Below are 15130 nucleotides of genomic sequence, written 5' to 3'. Positions count from 1 at the left end.
ACGAAATTGCACGCATCATTCGATACCTAACAAAGCATACCAGAACTTATAGTCACCGTAAGATCTCCTTTGGTATTTTCTAAACATCTCAGTTTTCAGTGAATGAATCATGTCAAATGCGACGATCCGACTATTATTAACGAAAATATGGTTCAGTGCCCTTTTGGTTGCCTCTTTTGTTTTTTCTTTGATATGCTGCACGTGACGATGCGACTTTTATTAACGAAGAAGCAGGTTAGTGCACTTCTGATATGTTACGCCATCTTTGTTTTTTCTCTGTCGATGAATTCTGCATTCGTTTCCATTTCATTTGATGTGCTGTACGTTGAGAACAAATCATTATTAACGAAGATACGTCTCATTGCCCTTCTGACATGTTACGTTGTCTTTGTTTTTTTCTCTGTCGATGAATTCTGTATTTTTTTTCTTTTTCAGTCAATGTACTGCACGTTGAGATTCAATTGTCATTAACGAAGATGTGGCTTCGTTCCTTCCTGACGTGTTGCGTCATCTTTGTTTTTTCTTCGTCGATAACATTCTGCATTCGCTTCTCTTTCATTTGATGTGCTGCACGTTAAGATCCAAATATCGTGAGTGAAATTGTGACTTAATGTCTTTCTGAGATGTTGCGCCATCTTTGTATTCTCTCGTCAATGAATTCTGCATTTTTTGTCCTCTCATTTGACGTGCTGTAAGCGAAGATTCGATTATTATCAGCGAATATAAAACTTAGTGCCCTTCTGACAGTTGCTCCATTTTTTTTTCTAATAACTCATTCATTCCCACAAATCCTCACACATTTTCTACCACGCCACCACCTCCTACGCTGACTACGTCACTTTCAAAGTTTTAATATTTTATCATTATTATTATTATTTTTCGACCCACATTCCCCAGTTCAATATCATCTAACACAATTATTAGACCGATATTTGATTCCTCCATTCTGATTGGCTGATCGACACCACTCTGTAACACAAGTTGAGTTTTAATGTTTTATCACTATTATTGTTATTATTCGACCCACATTCCTCAGTTCAATTTCATCTGAAACCATCATTCTACTGATATTTGATTTCTCCAGTCTGATTGGCTTACGACACCACTCTGTACCAGAAGTTAGGCTGATTGTTCCTCAAGGTTCGGTTCAGGAGTCTGAAAATTCGCAAAACGAACCTTCATACGAAGGAGCGTGGACTTTAGTCATCTCCTGATGATGCTTACTTGGTAAGCGAAACGCGTTAAGTGTTAAATGACTGTTATATTGAAATAAGAAAAAAAACGACAATAACGACGAAACGATAACGAATAAAGGCACGTAAACTGTTCGAGAACGCACGCAAAACCGTCGCACGCAAAACTGTTGAATACTTCACTTTCTCCATTTTCGAACGTTAACTCTACAATACGACTCAGCATTATTTCTGCCAAAATTCGATAGAGAAGGGTTATGGGGGGTTCCAAACGACGTATAGAACACCCTATATATTATATCATTTTTGAATTCTGCATCAAATTCCAAATAAGTTTTGTGAACCATGTTCTATACCTATCTCTCACCGTTTTTAAAATATTAATTATTTTGTAATTTTTTTTGGCCAAACCATGGTTATTTTATTATTTAATATCGCATGAATTAACTGATATACCAAACTCAAATTCTGGCAACATTGAGATAAGTTATGGTGGTTTTTATTTCAGAATAAAACTCAAATCTTATTTTATACAGAGTGTCTGAAAAATACGTCTTAATTTGTATCTTTGATAAACGACCATAACTTATTATTTTCAAATGGAACACCCCGTATATTATTCAATTTTCGAATCCAACCAACCAATGTGAACAACTTTGATCAACTATGTCCTATACCTATCTCTAACCCTTTATGAGATATGAATTATTTAAAAAAATTGCTCCTATGCAAGTATGCAAGCATATAATTTCCAAAAAAAAATCAAGTGCATCAAATGACAAAAAATCAAAGCTAGATTTTTTTGGAGTTTTGATTTTCTGGTGGGTACATTTGATACTGAATTATCCCTCCCTCATGCTTGCCATTCACCTAAAAACTTCGATAGATCGACGTCATAACCCTTTATGAGATATGAATTATTTAATAAATTTTTTGCGTCTTTACAAATATAACATTTCAAATACAAAATTCGGTAAAAATGTATTATTGAACACATCGAATGATAAATAATAACTTCATATTAGTTCAGAAAGGTTTAATGGAATACATCAATGGACCTTCATAGTGGGTGTAAGACAAACATTACTATTTCGACAGAACGAACACTGTTCAAAATTAAATTGACAACCAATTAAATTGACAACCAAAATAATTCTAAAAAACAAGAGATGGTATTGTGAAACTAGCTTCGCAATTATTTGATATTTGATATTGACATGACAAAAATTCAGTAGCTCAGGTGCTTGAAATGCTGGCCATTCACTTGGAAACATTGATGGATCGATGTTAAAACGTGATCAGTCGTGGCTCTGCGGATTTCCAACGGGTCGATTTCCTCGAAGGCCCGTCTAACCCGATCCTTCAGTTCCTGTTTCGTATGGATAGGTGTTCTATATACCTTTTCTTTGATTTTTCCCCAGAGGTAAAAATCTAGGGGAGTCAGATCCGGTGATCGAGGCGGCCAAATCCAAGGACCCAAACGTCGTATCCACCGGTCTTCGAACATATCGGTTAGTTCCCTACTCACTTCACTTGTGCAATGTCCAGGAGCTCCATCCAACTGATACCAACAATTCCGAGACAAGTTCAGCGGCAAATTGTCCAAAAAATCACTCACAGTCGATCTCAGAATATCTAAATATTTTTCGGAATTCAACTTTTCTTCATAAATGCAAATAGAAACTTTATCATCCATGAGCATACAAAAAACATTAAAACTGAATTTTTGTTGGAATCCCCTTTGTCTGATGAAATGAGGATTTTCTGATGCCCAGAAATGATTATTTCGACGATTAAATATTCCCCCGCGTGAAAATTGTGATTCATCAGTCCATATACTTTTTTTTCAAAAAGTTTGGATCTTCGTATGTCCATGTCAGTGCCATTTCGCAAAATTCTACCCGTTTTGGTGGATCATCTCTATGCAAAGTTTGCAGCCTAATGAATTTATAATCGTGCATATTATGTTTTTGTAAAATTCTCCATATAGAAGTTCGAGATATTCCTAAATCAAACGCAGCACTAGATACTGATGCATGAGGATAAGCATAAAAATATCCTAAAATGTTTATTTCATTTTCCATATCACCAGTCACCGGACTCACTTTTGAGGACTCACTTTTTTGAGGCACGAACTTTTCCATAAACAATGTCGAGATCTCATTGAATTGAAAGGCCAATCATCTTTACAAACACGAGAACAGTATTAGACAAAAGGCAATACTTATGAGTATTATCGTGCGGATACTATTTTGGCACATGAATACGAGGTGAATTTTGCGCACGGGTCCCCCTCTTTTATAGTCATGAAATACTTGTGAAACATGTTTTTACAATTTACTAAATAAAACACCTGTGCCAGAATCATTAAATTGTATGACAGTTATCCATTTTGTTTCTGCTTCCCTCTGAATCACAAATTTGAAGTGTCAAAAATTATGTGGATGTTCTGAAAACGACTGTGAGGGAATGCCTGAACAATAGTTTGATGACGTGAGAACAGAACTTACTGATATTTTCGAGAATCGGTGGGTACGACTTTTGAAGACTTGGTATTCGGTCGCCGCCGGTGTTCAGAATACCTGGGATTACATAAAAAAAAACACTAGAAACTAGGGTGTCTCCAAAATAAGCGACCCGCTGGAAATGTGCTGTGACATGACTGACTGATCATGCAATGACGTCGATCTATCGAAGTTTTTAGGTGAATGGCAAGCATTGAGTAGAGATAATTCAGTATCGAATGTAACCACCAGAAAATCAAACCTACAAAAAAATCTAGCTTTGATTTTTTGTCATTTGATGCACTTGATATTTAATTTTATTGGAAATTATATGCTTGCATACTTGCATAGGAGCAATTTTTTTTAAATAATTCATATCTCATAAAGGGTTAGATATAGGTATAGGACATAGTTGATCAAAATTGTTCACATTGGTTGATTGAATTCGAAATTTGAATAATATACAGGGTGTTCCTTTTGAAAATAATTAGTTATGGTCGTTTATCAAAGATACAAATTGAGACGTATTTTTCAGACACTCTGTATAAAATAAGATTCGAGTTTTGTTCTGAAATAAAAACCACCATAACTTATCTCAATATTGTCAGAATTTGAGTTCAGTCTATCAGTTAATTCATGCGATATTGAATAATAAAATTACCATGGTTTGGCCAAAAAATATTACAAAATAATCAATATTTTAAAAACGGTAAGAGATAGGTATAGAACATGGTTCACAAAACTTATTTAGAATTTGATGCAGAATTCAAAAATGATATAATATATAGGGTGTTCTATTTGAAATTTACAAGTTGATGTTTGTTACATGTAGATGTGGCAACAATGCGGAGATGAAAATATTTTCAAACGATAGATCACAGCCATCTACATCGGTAACCAAAATTTGAAACACTCATCTTTTTTTGTTCTCTAGATACTTCTAATAGACCATCGAATATGGAATACCCTGTATATATATATATATATATATATATATATATATATATATATATATATATATATATATATATATATATATATATATATATCTATATATATATTATAATCGTATCAATTTTGATGACTATGAACTTGGAATAACGAAAGATGGAATTGTGAAAACTGTGTGTTTTTGTTTCAGAATATCGAAGTTGAGGTTAAAATATCTTTCATTTCATGTATTCACTTGAATGGATTTGAATTATTTTATGACGATTTTTCATATTTGTCTGTATCGTTACTTTGTTATGTTTATATGTACAAGAACTCAGAACTCCGAACAATTGAAACACATAATAGACTCGTCCGGTATCTATATCAAAGGATGCTATTTTGAATGAGAATTTCGAAAAAACTACAATACGAAATGAATTTCCAAATATCACACTTGAAATTTAATGTCAAATGTCAATCATCTATAATAATGTCCTGAATATAATTCAAGATATAAAATGCCACTTTTTGTTATATGGACCCAACGAATCAGAATTTAAAATGACACACAAACTTATTTTCTTTATTTCTAAAATGTCCTGTTTTTGTCAACCTAGTATCTTTCAATATGATGTTTCTTCATCTCTATAAAATCTGGCATATAATTTTTTGATATTGAATATTTTTGACAACTTTCCCTGAATAAGTTTTCATTTTCAAAAAAAGATGTGTGTGATATGTAATTTATTTATTTTGGTAGTATATTATAAAGCCATTTATATAAAATATTAACGTTATTGAAACTGCAGCTGAACAAATTTCCTTTGGAATGAACGGCGTGTTTTTCTCCAATTTGGAATACACCACCATGAATCTTCAAAGTCTTCCAAATTCACTACGGTTGTGTATAAATTGAATAGACGCAGTCTATCTAACAAATCCCTGAATATCGACGAATTATAGCCTCATAATGTGCAATTATAGACTGAAAAAAATGGAAACTGCTGAAATTTTAAACTCGTTCTGGAAAAGTTGCTGCGTCGGTTCTGAATGTTGTTGTTGGGATGACTCTGACTGATACTGCACACGTTGATGTATTATTCTGAAATAAATTCGATTTTTCAATAGAAACATACACTAAAAAAAATTTTTTGGTAACAGAGAGGGTAATGTCTTTCATGAAGTAATTGCTACACTTATAATGAAAATAAAAAATCAAGTGTCATTCAAAATAATGAATTTAAAACACATATTCTACACGTAATAAGTGAAGGAAAAATATTGTATGGAAACACTACTTTATGCGGATCATATCTGTGAATGAGAATTTTTGACCCGAATGAAAAATATTGTATATACCCAGAAACTCTTTGCCTATAAAACAAAGAAAAAATTGGAAACAGTACTAACCTTAATTTTGTACAATCTCAAATGAAACAACAAGATTCGGCTTCCCAATGTCCATCAACCCTTTGAACACAATAGCGTATTTTCCTGATGAAAATTCTTCTAAGTGAGGACGATACGCCTCTGTCACTCGGTGGGGCAGAAATGATACTTCATCTCCCAAATCTAACAAGACCGCCTCACCAAATTTTCCTTTCACGATTTTGGCAGTGAATATCCTCTGCGGCATCTCCACAGGCAAATCTGCTACTTTGATACTTGGCTTTCCCTTCACGATCGAACTTGCATTCAACTTTTGTAAATCCATCTATGAAAAATAAAAAATGGAAGCTTTATGTTTTGATTCACAATATATGCGAATACTATCTTAAACAAACCATGACATGTAAAACATTTGACTGAAATCATCCAACATATATATATCGAGAAAAAGTTTGGAAATCGAATGATTCAACAATTCTCACAAATTTTCAATCAAATTACATTTGAATAAATTCATCTGGGGAAAAAGTCAAACCTAAAACACTTACTTTCAAATAGAATCGGTGCACTTGTCACTGGTATCACTTTCAACGGATGCAACTAACTCATTTCGCCATGCATAACGTATTTATAGTAAAATAAGTGATGACATATGTTAAAATGAAACAAAGAGCCTTTGTTTCGTCGCTTTTAGAACTGCATATCTCCGGATGCAGATTCCACATTGGCAGTGATCAATGTCACCTTGGGTATGAATATAAAAATTAGTGATGACATATTCTGAAATGAAACAAAAGAAAATCAGAGTCTTTGTTGTTAGATGCCTATTCAGCGTTGACATTGATCCATGTCATTTCGAATTTGAATAGCGCAACAAACACATGAATTTTGCTTTTTTTCCCCATTTTATTCGAAGTGCTACATGTGATGATGCGACTATTATTAGTGAAGATACAACTTTGTGCCCTCTTGGCATCGTCTCCGTTTTTTTTCTCTGTTGATGAATTCTGCATTCGTTTCCCTTTCATTTGATGTGCAGCACGTTGAGATCGAACTATCATTAACAAAGATGTTGCTTAGTGACACTCTGACATACTGCGCCATATTTGTTTTTTCTCTGTCGATGAATTTTGCATTTCTTTTCTTTTCATTTGACGTGCTGTACGTGACGATTCGACAATTATTAACGAAAATGTGGCTTTGTGCCCTTCTGACATGATGCGTCAGATTTGCTTTTTCTCTGTCGATAAATTCTGAATTCGTTTCCCTTTCATTTGATGTGCTGCACGTTCAGATTCAGTTATCATTAATGAAGATGTGGGTTAGTGCCCTTCTGACATGTTGCACTATATTTGTTTTTTCGTTGTTGATGAATTCTGCAATTCTTCTTCTTTCATTTGACATGATGTACGTAACGATCCGAAGTTTTTTTAATTATTCTTTCTGCAATTCTTCCTATGCTGTTTCACATTAGGCGCTCGATATTATATTTTTCATAGTCTACACATTAAATCATTTAAAATGAGTACCCACACCGACCTGTTGCGACTAGTATAGCGAAAATAGGTTATGAGGTCCTTTTGGCTTCGTAAAATGATTAACTATGTTTTTTGACAGACATCTAAACGAATCCATTGATGTCAAAATCATCGGAATCGGACGACCGGAAGTGAAAACCGGAAGTGATTTGTTTTTGACGGATTCGTAACCTTCTCACCCTAAGGAATCCAAAAATACCATATGTTTCAGAAATGATTTTTCAATTTTTTTATCAACAAATTATGTGTTTTGAATCATACTTCTGCAATTACATTACACTCGTAGTTGTTCACACCCCAACAACTTTTAATTTCAAATATGTTCAATGCTTTTCTTCAAATGTGCAATTCTTCCTATGCTATTTCACATTGGGCGCTGTATATTATACTTTTCATAATCTACAAATGAAATCATTTGAAATGAGTACCCACATCGGTCTGTTGCTGCTAGTATAATGGAAATAGGTTATAAGGCCCTTTTGGCTTCGACAAATGATTAATTATGTTTCATGACATCTAAACAAATCCATTGATGTTGAAATCATCGAAATTGGAGGACCGGAAGTGGAAATCGGAAGTGGTCGTTTTTGATGGATTCGAAATCTTCTCACCCTAAGGAATCCAAATATATCATATGTTTCAGTATCCAATGATTTTTTCATTTTCTTTGTCAATAAATTCTGCGTTCTGAATCAAGCTTCTACAATTGGAATAAACTTATAGTTGTTCATAACCCAACATATCCCACGCTGACTGCGTCACTTTCAAGGTTTTAATGTTTTATCACTATTATTATTATTATTCGACCCACATTCTCCAGTTCAATTTCATCTAACACAATCAATCGAGCGATATTTGATTTCTCCATTCTGATTAGCTGGCCGACACTACTCTGTAACAGAAGTTAGGTTGGGTGTTCCACAAGGTTCCATTCAAGAGTCTGAAAATTCGCAAAATTACTCTTCATACGATAAAGCATGGACTTTAGTCATTTCCTGATGATGCTTACTTGGTAAGCGAAACGCGTTAAATGATGAATTACTGTCATATTGGAACACGAAAAACCGTTACGGCAATAACGATGAAACGATAACGAATAAACGCACGGAAAACGGTCGAAAACGCACGAAAAACGATCGAAAACGCACGAAAAACGATTGAAAACGCACGGAAAATGGTCGCACGCAAAACGGTGGCACGCAAAACAGTCGAAACATTTGTAAAACGGTCGCTTTCTCCATTTTCGAATGTTAACTCCACAATACGTAACCTCTCGACACTTTTGAATCTCCTCTTCCTCCTGATGATGCTAACTTGGTTAACAAAGATACGAGACTTCCGACATGTTGGAATGCTAGACTTCTGTTGAACCGACATGTTTTTTCTTAAATATATTCTGACGCACCCTGTACACTTCGACGTCATGTTTGTTTTCCAATGATGTATTTTGAGATACCTTGTACGAGGGATCGCACGTTGAAAACTTACAGCCTCGTGGAACTGTTATGTTTTTTTTCTTAAATGATGTATTTAGACGCACCTTGTACACTTCGACGCCATGTTTGTTTTCAATGATGTATTTTGAGATACTTCGTAACATTGAGGGATCACACTTTGAAACGATACAGCCTCATTAATCTGTAATGATTTTTCTCAAATCTGATTCATTATTATCAATTTATCACTTTCGCACTTTCAATTTTCGTCGAGTAGTTCACGATTAATTCCAAAACCGGCAACGCTACATTGCCCCATAAACAATGATTTATTGTACAACTGGCAACGCCGAACCTGCCATGCTGGCATGTATTGACATTTGACAGATGCCGTCTTATGAGTCTAGTATTTACAGTGTCCTTCTTCAACCAATTGATAGTTCAGCTAGTGACTCATAGATGACTCTGTGTGTTCTATAACTTTTGTTGTTTCCATATACTTTTGTATCGATGAATCGAGCGCTTATTTTTGTGCGGTTACTGATAACAGGACATGAAACAATTCAGTACGATAAATTATTCAAATGAATCTCTCAATATACGCAAAGCCACGTAAATTTGTGCATCGATTACGTCACACGCGCCTCTCGCTCTTACACACACATACACATCTTTACATGAAATATTAATTATTTCCCAAATCTCAGTATAGTCTTATGAGTCTAGTGTTTACAGTATCCTTCCTCAACCAATAGATAGTTCAGCTAGTGTTTCATAGATGACTCTGTGTGTTCAATAACTTAATTTTGAAACCGGCAACGCTAGATTACTCCATAAACATTGATTTATTGTACAACTGGCAACACCTGCTTGCACTAGCAACCGGTAAAACCTCGATCTCCATCTCTGTTTGCATCTTTTACATCACACGCGCCTCTCGCTCTTACACACACATACACATCTTTACATGAAATATTAATTATTTCCCGAATCTAAGTATATTTTCCTATCTTCAGTATGATAATGACGATGACATTCTATGGAAATAAAAAAAAATGCTGTCAAGTATAATGAATGAGTCAATTCCGGTCCCGACAAAACTAACGCTATAAATACCCAACATTCGCAGTCAACTTCAATATCTTACGATGGTGTGGAGGCTAAGGACAATGTCTACGGCGCGGTCGATCCAGGTTCGAATCTCATAACTATAAACTTTTTTTAATTAAAATCACGTGACTGGAACGTGACAAGGGGGCTGAGGGGTGAGGAAGAGTCGCAAGGGGGCTGAGGGGTGAGGAAGAGTCGCAAGGGGGCCTGAGCAGTGATGTGGAGTACTAAGGGGGCCGAGGGCGGAGTACTAAGGGAGCTGATAGGTTAGGTGGAGTACCAAGGGGGCCGAGGGGCGGAGTTCCACGCTTAAATCGCTACTATACTCGTTCCATCCTGCGTCGATTTCGATGACGTGTCCCCCACTCCCGTTTGCGCCAGAAGTCTCTTTGTTACACTACTAGCGTCAACCCGCTAACCAGGTTTTCGTATCAAAAACTTCTTAGAATTCATGCAATATACAAAAAACATCGTTCTGCAAGAAGGTGGAATTTTGTTTTCCTCTGATGTTAGTTATTACTTTTCTAGCGTCTCATTTCCACGTTTTGGTAATGAAAAGTCAATGTGGAAAGCTAGAATACGATGTATTTAGAAAAAAAAACAATCATTCACAAGTATATTCCTGACAGTTCACATCACTGTGAACAGTACAGTATCTTCGACATTTACGTTCACACAAATGAAAAACGGACAATACAGGAAATAGCAGTCAATAAGGGTTTCTCGAGGGGTATTGTAGATGATATTATGAGGAAGAAAAAGTTTGAGTTAAGAATGAACGAAATCTTGACTTTCAGAAACGACGAAAACCAAGATGAATATATCTCAGTTCCATACCACCAATATCCGAAGAACTTTGGAAAGATGCTGAAGGAACTAGGTATGAAAGTGGTATTTGAAACAGGGCATATACTACAGAGCCTTTTTGAGAATACAAAGGACTAAGTCGAGAATTCGGAAAAGTCTGGAATTTACGAAATATAATGTGATTACTGCGATGGAAAATATCATAAACAGACAAGATCTATTGAAATAAGATATAAGGAACACTAAGCACACCTAAAATATGAAATACCATAAAAGTCAGCAGTCGCACATCATATTTTGTAACAAAACCATTTCATTGACTTCAGTTCATTAAGATTAGTTAGACAAGTTAATAACTACAGGCATTGAGAGACCTATGAGAGTGTAAAAATAAGTAATAATAATAATAACATGAATAAGAATGGTGAACCAATGCCTAATAGTATACTATAAAGATTATTAAAATGATATTTCACTCATCAGATTTACCGGACTATTAGATAAGGCAACATTGTGAAATTAATTTAGGACAATTAAGACGCAGGTGCCTAGCAGAGGTATCTATGGCATACATGAGGATAATATTGTATGTACATTTGGTTTAATATATTTTGTTGAAGATGATCACTTGGTGATCGAAACACGTGTCGAGGTGTTTGAAATAACAGTAATATTCATTACTGCACCAAATTTTTCAAATAGTGCATTGAAAGTTGAATGAATAAAATGTAAGGCAATATGAAGAGAGAAAACTAGGAATGCACTAAGGTACTAGAGAAAAAAATAGAGTAGCAGTGTTGTTCAACTGGCAAGTTTCAGAAGAATTGTACTTCATTTGATTGGATACATCTTAAGACGTCGTCAAGAAGACGCTATCTACGGGATCTACAAATATATTCACGAATATAAACGAGGACCCTCAAGGTGATTCGTTGTGAAGCTCAACTCGGACATTAACCGCCAATGATATTCGGTCTCTGATTTTCACCATAGCTTTAATTTCGAAGCGAATGAATAAAACGAAAGCCTGAAAACAGAGCATTTGTAATACATCATACCAGACAGTGCTGTTTTGCGTTTTCGTAGGAAAAAAAATTGTGCCTTCTCTCAGTCAGGCATGTTTTCTGAGGTCTGTTGAGTGCAACAACATTACGTTCTGCATTCAGCCTAGCACCAGAATGAAACCTCGGCAAGTCAAATCAGCAGTGTCTAGTATTGTATCATGAATGATTAGTTTTTGGGTTCAGTATCTTCAATTGGGCAGACATTGAATTTTCATATTTCGTTACTTCACAAGGTGAATTTTTGTATACAGATAACCATGATACACCATGGCAAAACAGTAATGTGTTACGAAAATGTTTGAGGAATATGAAAAATATCTCACCATATGATCAACTTCAATGTAGTTACTGATATATAATAAATTTGTCCACCAATTTGCTCTGCAGTCTTCAACTTCTGGTACGATGATTGTATTCCACATTGGTCCTTGTCCAGTATATTTAAATAAAGTGGCGTAATAGAAAATGACCATGGCATATGGTGGAGTTAAACTGAAATGAAAAAATGTGTGTGTGAATAACTTATTCACTACTGAACTTATTTTTAGATTCATAATTCTCTCCATTAAAAACATTAATTGGTTGACTGCCTCTCTTTTTTGAATAGATATTCGACCATTTATATTCATTTGGAACTATCACCTATTTGAAACTTTTTGTCCGGAGTTTCCAGATAATAATCACATCTCCGAGTATATAGATTTCATAAACACATTGTTCTGATTTCATTTAAAAAACGATAGAATTTGTTGATTATCATCATTTAATTAAAGATAGAATTCGTTGATTATCATCATTGAATTTCTGTTTGTTGAATGACTATAATTGGATAATATTTCGTTCAGGTTTCTACAAGTTTGATAATTTCAGTTGAAATGAAAAATCTCTCAGACGTCTACGCCTGACTATATAGTTAGACTTTCTTTCTACCGAGTGAATGTCTAGTTTTGAATCAACCGAAATCTTGAATTTGTTCAACATTCAGAAGAATAGGCAGAGCACCAAGTTTGAAGACATTGAGTTCAGGTTGGAATATCGTTTCATCGTTGAATGATATTGGGTAATTCATTAGTATCATGAAATGATATTTGAGTATGTTGACTTGAACACTTCAATGTGAATACAATTGAATATAGGTCCTAGAAGTGTGTAATATGGGGAATAATCATGCAGAAAATTATATTGTAATCTTATGAAGAAAACATTACTTGATTAATGAATTTCATATTTAGATACGTCATCAACTTGACAATGATATTATGTTTGGATCCTTGGATTCTCTGTTGAACGTGACATGATAACAAAGAGAGAAATACATTTTTTCTGCACAATTTCGAACAATTCTAAATTTGTGTAACAGTTGATTGAGAACTTACCGCACATATCTCGTTAGTATTATCAGTCCAGGATTGATGAAACGCTTTTCATATGCTGATAATAATGTATAGGTTACCAACAAACCACTCAGAATGAAAAAAGAATCAACAAATACGTCCCCATGAAAGAACAAACTCCCAATTGATGATCTATATTGCTGAAAAATGAATTCAAATCACTGACACATATAAACTTTCAGCAAGTTTACCACAATACTTCAAGCTTTCGCTTCTTATGGAAAGCTTCTGCAGAACCTATAATTTATTGAGTTGTGGATTTTTTGCCTTCGGATAACATTACAAAATTAAACTCATAGTGAAATTGAGTACAAAATAATGAATCAAACGTATATATATATGGTGTGTAGACATGGTACTGTGAACATCTAGTAGAAGGGGCTCGTGGTTATTTGACAGTTTAAGTGGTATTTATATCAAGACTTGGTATCTGCATAATATATTGGCAGTAGGGAAAAGTGAGCATATAGAGAACAAGTAAATGTTATATTATTTAACAGTGTGATTGACAAACTTTGTATTCAATCGATCACGTCATTTCAAATCTCTAAAGCACTGTTGCCAGAACTGTACCTCATATTTTACTCAAAATGGGAACAAGAGGACGGAGTAACACTGGAAAAACTTCTCTCGATAATGAAACGATTGATACTATGATCAGCAAATTAGCACCAAAGTTGATTGAGAAACTTGGCGAGAAAATGGACGAAAAACTGAGGAACATGGAGATCACACTGAATGATGTCATCCAAAAGGTATCTTCAATGGAGGTAATGATGCAGGCAAGTGATAAAGGTGTTAATTTGGTGAACGAAAGGCAGAATATTATGGAGCAGAGTTTGAAATTAAATACTCTGAGACTAACAGGAATAAAAGAAGAGCAAAATGAAAATCTTACATCCAAGGTATTAACTCTTATTAATGACTCATTGCATGTAAAATGTGCCTTATGGGAATTAAATAATCTATTTAGGATTGGAAAAGTATTTGGTGAGATTAATCAGTCTAAACATAGAACAGTCATAGTACAGTTCATTTCCTTCCTGAAAAGAGATGAAGTGTACCGGGCCAGGTCGGCTTTGAAAGGAACAGGCATATACATCAATGAAGATTTGTCTAGACATAATTATAAACTGCAGATGGATGCCAAAAGAAATTTGGAGTGAATGCTGTCTGGTCTAGGAATGGAAGAGTATTCGTTAGGCACGGCAACATTGTTAAACAAATTGGAAATGAGACAGTTACTTTAGTTGAACATTCATAAAAAAGATAAACTTTATGCTGATAAAGAAATAGGATTTTTTTTTTCTACTTTTCGTCTGTTGGTTAACGTGGGTTTACACTGTTTAATTTGAAACTTTGGTGCAATTGAGAATAAATCTATTTTTACAATGATTATTGATGATGTTGAATATTGAGTTTAAAATTATATGTAGCTGTTATTTTCCACTTATATTGTTCATTTGTAATTGAAATTTATTTTAGTTTCATTTTAAGTAGTTAGGAATTCGTCATTACTTTATTTCATAAAACATTATGTTAACAGTATCACTTAGATATTAAATTATTGTATTTTTATTGAGTTTGAGCCCGGGAAGTTCCACATGAACATGTCTAGTAATTTCAGTGTATACTACCAAAACTGCAGAGGTTTAAATAGTAAATGTACTGAGTTTTACAGAAATTCCTTAGTTTGTGCTTATGATGTTATAGCTATATCTGAAACATGGTTACGAGAGGGAGTTGAAGACGGTGAAATCGT

General features: G+C 34.4%; 1 protein-coding gene and 1 long non-coding RNA gene across 3 annotated transcripts in view; one reads left to right on the top strand and one right to left on the bottom strand.

Moving 5' to 3' along the window:
• The window catches only part of LOC111512179 (nose resistant to fluoxetine protein 6), a 147417-nt gene that overhangs the window by 43406 nt on the left and 88881 nt on the right, over positions 1-15130 (bottom strand). The window contains exons 6-7 of the mRNA XM_074185987.1: positions 13351-13508; positions 12298-12466 (exon numbers count right to left, since the gene is read on the bottom strand). Coding sequence (XP_074042088.1) covers positions 12298-12466; positions 13351-13508 — 327 coding nt within the window. The remainder of the gene's footprint in view (positions 1-12297; positions 12467-13350; positions 13509-15130) is intronic.
• LOC141487192 (uncharacterized) overlaps positions 1-15130 on the top strand; it is a 72205-nt gene that overhangs the window by 16486 nt on the left and 40589 nt on the right. The window lies entirely within an intron of this gene.

Source organism: Leptinotarsa decemlineata, unplaced genomic scaffold (genome assembly GCF_025532065.1).
Source record: "Leptinotarsa decemlineata unplaced genomic scaffold, Ldec_3_MD MMD2_tig00078422_RagTag_RagTag, whole genome shotgun sequence".
In the NCBI taxonomy this organism is placed as follows: Eukaryota; Metazoa; Arthropoda; class Insecta; order Coleoptera; family Chrysomelidae; genus Leptinotarsa; species Leptinotarsa decemlineata.
The sequence above is the reverse complement of the archived record's forward strand: the minus strand, read 5'-3'. Positions and strand labels throughout refer to the sequence as shown.